The sequence below is a fragment of the Nelumbo lutea genome, chromosome 4, assembly GCF_056320005.1.
Source record: "Nelumbo lutea isolate HS-2025 chromosome 4, American lotus-T2T, whole genome shotgun sequence".
In the NCBI taxonomy this organism is placed as follows: Eukaryota; Viridiplantae; Streptophyta; class Magnoliopsida; order Proteales; family Nelumbonaceae; genus Nelumbo; species Nelumbo lutea.
This window is the reverse complement of record NC_142687.1, coordinates 81,756,854-81,765,006: the sequence shown is the minus strand read 5'-3', so window position 1 is coordinate 81,765,006 and position 8,153 is coordinate 81,756,854. Positions and strand designations below refer to the sequence as shown.

Here is an 8,153-nt window from a genome sequence, read left to right as displayed (position 1 = left end):
ATCATTTATTATTTATAATATATTATTATATATATTTATATAATATATATTATAAATATAAAAAACCAAAAAACCAAAGTGATCAAAAATCAAAACCAGCAGTCAATTAACCGATGGTACCGGTTCGATTTACAAAAAGGTGCCATGGTTCGATTAACGGAACCGTGGACACCCCTAATAAGCATTACATTCCTCAACTGCCAATCGGCCAACGGCTGGAAGTTGTTTCTCCAATTGGAGTTGGCATATTAACCCCAATCAATAGTTGGTTTGCCAATCGCCCAACAGGTGGCAGTTGTTTCTCCAATTGGAGTTGGCATATTAACCCCAATCAATAGTTGGTTTGCCAATCGCCCAACAGGTGGCAGTTGTTTCTCCAATTGGAGTTGGCATATTAACCCCAATCAATAGTTGGTTTTATCAGCAATTTGTTTCGTCACCATTATTAAATCTAATTATCTAAACTTGTTAAATTATTTTCTATTCATCCTGCATTGCATGGTTATTGTATGTATTTGAACCATCATTAACCCAAACGGTTGAACTATTTAGTTCGAAAATTATTGAGACGATCGATTCTATTTTACTCCTAAACTACTCTTTTGTCAAAAAAAAACTGTTAATTTGATCAGCGATCTATTAACCTAAATGATTAACTATCAACCCATTTGATTCAAACAACAGTTTTTTACCATTTTTTTAATTATTTTTTATATTTTAAAATTAACACAGACCAATTGTTCGAACTAAATGGCACATAAACCGAACCACTAACCTAAAAATCGGTGGTCAAAGTGGTTTTAATTCTGGGTCGATTTTTTAAACATTGCTGCGTTTCTTTTCGGTGATTAGTGTCGTTGGGTGTTCAGTCCGGTACCCCATCGGCCCATTATTATTTATTATTATTTTATAAATGTAAGGACATTGAATCCATTAGCACAATAATAGCAGACACATAATGTACAATCAAATCCATTATTTACAAGTGCACACTCTGTTCTTAAACCCAAATGCAGGCCCATACCCACTGTTCGAACACCTCTCGAAAATCTCTCTCCATGAAATAAAATAAAGTATATAAGTACGCCCAATAAAAGGCTTGTAAAGAGTGTTCGAACAGGCCATGCACTGACTGAAGCCGTAAAGCTCGAAGAATAATCAAAAAACAATCAGTTTTTGGGACGTTTGACGATCAAAACAGGGCACTTGACGTGCTGGGCACAGTAATCGCTCACACTTCCAAGAACAGTCCTGCACGTCCAGACACAAACAACAAGTCAACAATCATAATCCGAGTTTTAGCAATTAGCATCAACAAGCAAATGAAGCCAAACCCAATTAACCAATGACGATCATGAGATACAGAGGTTTGTGTACACTACGTAAAATTTACTTCATATAATCTATGGCAGTGCTTCATATATGCCTACCTCTTCAAAAAGCCATAGCCATGGCTTCCCATCACCAACATATCAGCTCCTAGCTTTTTCACTGTCATACATATCACCTCCCTCGCATCTCCACTCCCTACTTTCCTTTCCACTTTGATCTGAAACGTTTATAAAAAGTGCTCGATTAATCAAAGGAAGGAAAGCATGAAAACAGAGTTCTGAAAGAAGAAAAAAAAGAAACAAGGATATAACTAACATTAGTGTAATCCTTGTAGATGGATTCGGCTCGTTTCATCACGGAATCAGCCAAGTCTCTGCTATATTTCTCCATGGCAGCGATGACATCGCCGGAGAAAAAGTCATGTGTGCCGTCCAGAGAGGAGTAGAGGGGAGGTGGGGGCTTTGCATAGATGAGGATGAGGGTAGTCTGGGTATTGGGAGAGATGAGGTTTCTGAGACACCAAGACAGAGAGTACATGCTTTCCTCGCTTTCATCCACAGCAACCACTACCCTCTGCTCTTTTGCTTCAAATTCAGCCATCGAGACCGCCGCGTGCGGATCCTCTTTGATTCAAGAGATAACAACAACCACAGATCAACAGTAGAGTGTTGATGATCGAAACTGAACCAGGTTTTCTTTATAGGCGGTGAATCGGCGGTTTCTGGTTTGGGTTCCGCAGATTTTTTATTTCGGAGAAGTACGGATACATTCGATTGGTCATTCTCCCTTTTTATTTAGGTTTCTGCGGTTTTAAGACAGACGGGGATGGAATACTGCGGCTTTCGAGATTAGGTTTCATAACGATAAGTATAGTATGTCCTGGCGCACGGTGTGTCAGATCTGACTGGCACCATTTCTTAGCTATGTTTGGTATTACTTATTTAATCACTTATTCAAATAAGTATTTAAGGTGATTAGTGCGGTATTGAAAAATAAATATTTATTCATGTTTGGCAAAAAATAAATATTTATTTGGAAAAGTTATAGCTAGAGCCGGTTCAATATTTCAAATTATGATGTAGGTCGGGTTAAAAATCAGCAAAACTTGAGCCTTGAAAGGGGTGTAAGTCTCAATGGTTGTTTAGTGTGTTAAAGCAAAAAATACATATTTTATGCATTTTTTTAGTTCAAAATACCTGAAATAAGCACATAATAATTATGGGTCAAATATCAAGAGGAGCTTATTGGTTGAGAATTAGTATCAACTTAATTTGAATGATTGAGTTGAACTTGAATAAGCACATAATAATTATTTAAGGTGATCTGATTGAATTGAACTTGAACAATTAAACCAAAAAGAGGAAGTTAGCATCTATATGCCATAAGATAATAGCATATCAGAGAGAGAGTGAAAAGTGATAGAAAAACGTGTGTGGTTTGGCTTTATTCACATCCCTTTAATAGATCTTGGAGAGTCATTACCAACATAAATGTGTAGGTTTGAAGAGTATCTTTGTACAGTTATCATTTCAAACTTTGTAATTATTCTCAATTAGTTAACGGTTAGTGGTCATTAATATTTAAATGTTGCCCTTTAATCACACTTGATCAAATTATAATCGTTAGCTTAACTTAAAATATCAATGGTTATGGTTTGGCCTTCAAACCAAATGCATCCTTAAATACGGATCAAAAGCAAATATGATTTCGTTGTAATTTTGCAAATCACACTTCTTGTATTTTGCAAATCACAAGGTTTGCTATCTGCAATTTTGCAAGTCACAAAGCCTATGACATTAGATTTTGTAATTTGTAATGTCTGTGATTTGTGATTTTACAAAATTCATAGCCTATGATTTGCAATTTTGCAAAACCACTGTCTATAACTAATGTGACATTGCAAACATTCTCATTGCATAAAGTGTCATCACATTAAAAATATAGTTAGTTTTTCCGAACTAGGCAAAATGCAAACAAAGTGTGCCTCTAAAGTGCCTCATTATGCCACATGCATGTGTGTGCATATACTCTCCTCTCTATAACTTTACAGAGTACAAACAAGCTCCTACTTAAAAATCCAAATCAGATTTAAAATCCATCAATGTTGAACAAGGCTTAAAAGAAAATAAAACAAGTAAAACATAGTTTTATTGGAAACTTCCAAACCAATATTCAATGTGCATGTGAAGTGTGTTTTTCTCCATGTGATTTATTAATTAAACCCCATTGAATTTTAATCTTCTAGAGAAATTAAAGTCGAACAGTCTCACTCTCTATGTTTCAATCCAGTGAAGCCTATTGTGGTGTGATTTACATTCTATCAAGAAATTGTGTACTTTGATTCAGATAGTTTAGATGTTTTATTAGACAAATTTTTCAATAATCTTATTAATTTATTAAATACTTCACAAAAAAGAAAAAAAAAGATTGCATCTGTCAGCAAGAGGTCATATCATTGCCCCATAGAGTGTCTTATATATACATCTCAGCATGTATTGGAAGCATCTTCCGTGCTTATTATTGAGAGATATTCCTAATATACAGTTGCGATGGACTGTGGGGTGCTGGTAGAGTGCCAATGTGATGGTTGAGTTAAATCCAGGCCATAGTGCTATAATGTAAATTGAACCGGACTACGCTTCAAATGAATTCTTTTTGGCACAAAACGTGGATTAGAATTCATTGAGCCGTGCCATTTTCAAAAACAACCCCTCGATAGGTCCCAAAATGACTAGGCTTGAACAGGACTTAAGATCACTTTTGCAATCGTAATTGCTATTCGTATAGGCTAAGTAAAAATACACTATATGCATGGATCCATGGTTTTCAAAACCGGACCAGATGGTCGGATTGGAAAAACCGGGAATCAGTCAGGTGATCAGTTTCACTTTTTGTTAAAATCGGATTTTGGCCAAGCGGTTGAACCATTTAAATCGTTTAACAGTTTTGACGTTTTTTTTTTTTTGTCAGAATGGGCCAATCGTTTGTTTGGACCATTCAACCCAGGAACGGGCTCCTAACCGGTTCATTCTCTGGATCGGTTTTATAAACCTAGCACGGATCAGTTTAAAACTACTAAGCGTTGTAAACATTTACATTGTTTTTATCATTATTATATTTACATTGATTATTGATGCAAAACTCAATCTGAGTGGAGTTTTATATGAAGTTTGAATGTTTAACTACACTCCATCCAAACACTGACAAATACGGATCAAAATGTTTAATTACACCAATTCATATTTACACCTCAAACCATTTTAAAAAATAAGCCGAAAACGAAACCATTCTGGCCACCAGTTTCCAAGTCGATGGTTTGACCGTCTGGAGGACAACCCGTTCTAGCAAAAAAAAATAAAAATAAAAAATGGTCAAAAGCCATTGAATGGGTCAACGGTTTGACCACCCAAGTCAATAGGTTATTAACTTTTTTAACGGTTTTTTACCAAATACTAGATTTGGAATAAAATAAAATCGATTGCCTGAACAGTTCTTAGGCCAAATGGTTTGACCGTTCAAATTAACAGTGGTTCGAAAACCATGCCTAAAACAAATACACCCATAGGTATAAAGTAGACTATACTGGGCCGAGACGATATGATTTTGTTGCGCTGCCCATACTGTAGTAGGCTGTGCTAGCTCGACCCAATAGATCGAGGGGGCATAGCACGGGCCCATATAGATCACGGGCTATGTGCCCATGGGCTTCAAACCCCAGGCTCAGCCTGCCCATGTAGCACTAGGAGTCCAGCCCATGGGCAGCCCGGCCCATTTTACACCTAATCAAACTTACCCGGCTCTCAATTATATCGATAGTCATTTGAGAATATCATAAGGCTCCGTTTGATTTGTGGGATGGGATAAGAAAAAGAGAATACTATAAAATTTTTCTTTTTCTGTGATTTTATTTCTACGACGGATGGGGTGTAAAAAATGTGGGATGTGAGACACCAAAAGCCTTGCGACCCAATAATTTGAAAAACTACTGTTACAGGTACCAGCGACACCAAAATATTTGAGAAATCACCGTTCATCGTCTAGTACCTCCCTTCCCCGTTCGAACCAAGAAGCAGCGGCGGCAGCACCCCCTCTCGGCCACTCCCTTCCGTTCTTTTTCTTCCCCGTTCGAACCCAGAAGCAGAACAGCGCGGCGGCGGCAGCCCCTCTCAGCCACTCCCTTCCTCCCTCTCTCCTTTCTTTTCTTCCGTTCATCGTCTAATACCTCCCCTTCCCCGTTCGAACCAGAAGCAGAGCAGCGGCGGCGGCACCCCCTCTCAGCCACTCCCTTCCGTTCTTCTTCTTCCCCGTTCGAACCCAGAAGCAGCGCCGATCGTTTTCATTTCTCCGTCGCTCCGCTCCGTGCTTGTGAATTGTCTCTGGATTTTCTTTTCCTTATAGTTGGGTCTTTTGTTAGTCTAACATCTGACGGAGTTTTATTATGATTTGCTCAAAATGGAAATGTTTTACAGCTTAGTTTGATTAATTTTTGCAATGTTAATGGCTATGCCGATCGATTCATTTCAATCTTTTTCTCTTTAACTTTTCCTTATTCTCATTTTCTTTTCATTTCCCGTTCTTTGGCTGTTGTAGACGGTCTGTGACACCATTGCTCTTGATTTTATACATCTAGGTTTGAGAATGGATCAATGGAAGTTAATTGATCAGCCTAACACTAGTTCATAGTGTTGATACTTCTGCCTAAGGCGTTAACTATATATAACAAAAACAAGGAACCTGATGATTCAATCCTGTTGGAAGAAAGTGTAGTGTCGAAATAGAATTCTGTTTGAGAAATCTCCAACAGTTGAGATCTTCATCTTCTTCTTCTCGGCCAAGCTCGGGCACTGCGAGCTTTGGCAGTTCCCATGGACGCCACAGCGAGTGGAGCCCCTTCGATGCATTACCATAACATCGTCAACCCACCTGTAGCTGCTCTTGTTATCCCTCCTTTACCAACATTTCAACGACAACAACGCCGTTGTTTCGGAGAATCCAGACCAGGAGAATTCCCCTTGGCAGCTACCCCTCCATCGTTCTCCATGTCCTCACGGACTGTAATTTGGACCCTCAGGATCTTGCGAAACTTGAGGCAAGTTCCCTGTTTCTGTTGTGTTTCTTGTGCCTTGTTGGTGATAACAAGCAAAGATCAAACGACGCAGATTACATAGATACACATTAAAAAAAAAGTACAGATTACATAGACAAGCAAAGATCAAACGGCGCAGAATCAGTCAGATGTTTAACTATTATTCCCAGCCGTAGATTTGGGCCTTTTCACTATTAAAACAGGACATTTTTCGTTCAGTGCGCAGTGATTACTCACACTCCCAAGAAAAGCCCTGCATCATCAGCACCAACCCATCGCCACATCAACACGACAGAGATTCAGAATTTGGAAATAACGCAGGAAAACAAAAAAAACAAAAAAAACAAAAAAACAAAAGAAAAAGAGGTGATAACATACACCGCACCTCTTGATTAAGCCGTAGCCATGAATTCCCATGACCAACATATCAGCAGAGAGCTTCTCCGCCATCTCGCATATTACATCCCTTGGATCTCCACTCTCCACCTTCGTCTCCACCTTAACCTGATACCAATACTCGATGAGCAAAAGACCATTTTATCCATGCAAAAGAAAACTAATGACTTACATTTTGGAGATCATTTTCAGTTTCACTGCAGAGCTTCTTCGCCTTCTCTATCACACAATCAGCCACATCCTTGCTGTATTTCTCCATGGTCGCGATTATGTCAGACGAAAACAAATACCCCGTTCCGTCTAGAGCTGTGTAGAGGACGCGCGGAGGTTTGAAGTAGAGGAGGATGAGGGTGTGTTTGGAATTGTCGCATACTACATTGTTGAGACACCAGGAGAGCGCGTACATGCTCTCCTCTCCTTCGTCCACTGCTACCACGATCTTGCGCTCCTTATCTTCCCCGACGGCCGCCATTGATCGGAACCCTAACGCTTTTATTGTCTTCGCCGGAAAACCAGAAATCTCGTTACAACCGGACCAAACCAGGAAAAAGAATTCGACGACTAGCCTTGGGTCAGACGCAATTCCTCCTCCCCTCCATGCGGTTCTTATAGTGGGGTGGAGAGTGGAAATGGAGGCAGAATCAACTTTTCAGTGTCCTTTTTGGCGGTTTTGTTACCCTGGAAGTCTGTCAATGGACGAAATTGAAAATAACCCTAGTTTCTTCTAACAATTACAAACCAATCCTTCGTGTAAATGACTGTTAAAAAGTGTTGAGTGTCGGTACAAAAGGGTGAGAGTGGGAACCAAATGGGCACGGGAGATGCTCCCAAATCCCAATGCATGCTAGGATGTGACTATGAAGTAGGTGTGAGGCGCCCTGTGTGAGATGCAGATCCAGTATTTCTTTAACTGTATTTAGTTGCAGTGTAATTTTATTTGTATAAGTATAAATGTAACGAAGTGTAAATAAAAAAATACAAAATCTCATTTAATTTTTCTTTTTTAGATTTTATTTTATTCTAGTTCATGTCTTAATTTACTTCATTTATAATATAATCAAATAAAAACTAAATTTTAAAATAACAATAAGTCAAAATCTACACTCAAATTATTTGCACTGTCACAACTTCACATCAGTGCAAATTTATTTGCATTGAAACCAAATAAATAAAACTTCTTGATCTGTGTTTGATTTCATTGTTTTTTGCTTTATCAGAAAACGACAATGTTTGGAGTGTTTTGGTTTTATTGGTATTTTTCGAGAAAACAGCACCACGTTGAGTCGTATTAATAGTTCGGGTTATTTGAACTTGATTCGAGTTCACTGAATGAGCAAGA

At 38.5% G+C, this 8,153-nt stretch overlaps 2 protein-coding genes across 2 annotated transcripts; both read right to left on the bottom strand.

Annotated features, from left to right (window-relative positions):
* Positions 1-877: 877 nt before the first annotated feature.
* Positions 878-2,218, bottom strand: LOC148861321 (universal stress protein PHOS32-like). The gene is made up of 3 exons (XM_088986755.1): positions 1,648-2,218; positions 1,431-1,549; positions 878-1,251 (listed from the first exon to the last, which is right to left on the bottom strand). Exons 1-3 carry the CDS (start codon positions 1,930-1,932, stop codon positions 1,170-1,172), a joined length of 486 nt encoding a protein of 161 aa, XP_088842881.1. The 5' UTR covers positions 1,933-2,218; the 3' UTR covers positions 878-1,169.
* Positions 2,219-6,476: 4,258 nt separating this feature from the next.
* On the bottom strand, positions 6,477-7,516 carry LOC148861320 (universal stress protein A-like protein). The gene is made up of 3 exons (XM_088986754.1): positions 6,987-7,516; positions 6,804-6,922; positions 6,477-6,671 (listed from the first exon to the last, which is right to left on the bottom strand). The coding sequence occupies exons 1-3, from the start codon at positions 7,284-7,286 to the stop codon at positions 6,572-6,574; spliced, it is 519 nt and encodes a 172-aa protein (XP_088842880.1). The 5' UTR covers positions 7,287-7,516; the 3' UTR covers positions 6,477-6,571.
* Between the last annotated feature and the right edge of the window lie 637 nt (positions 7,517-8,153).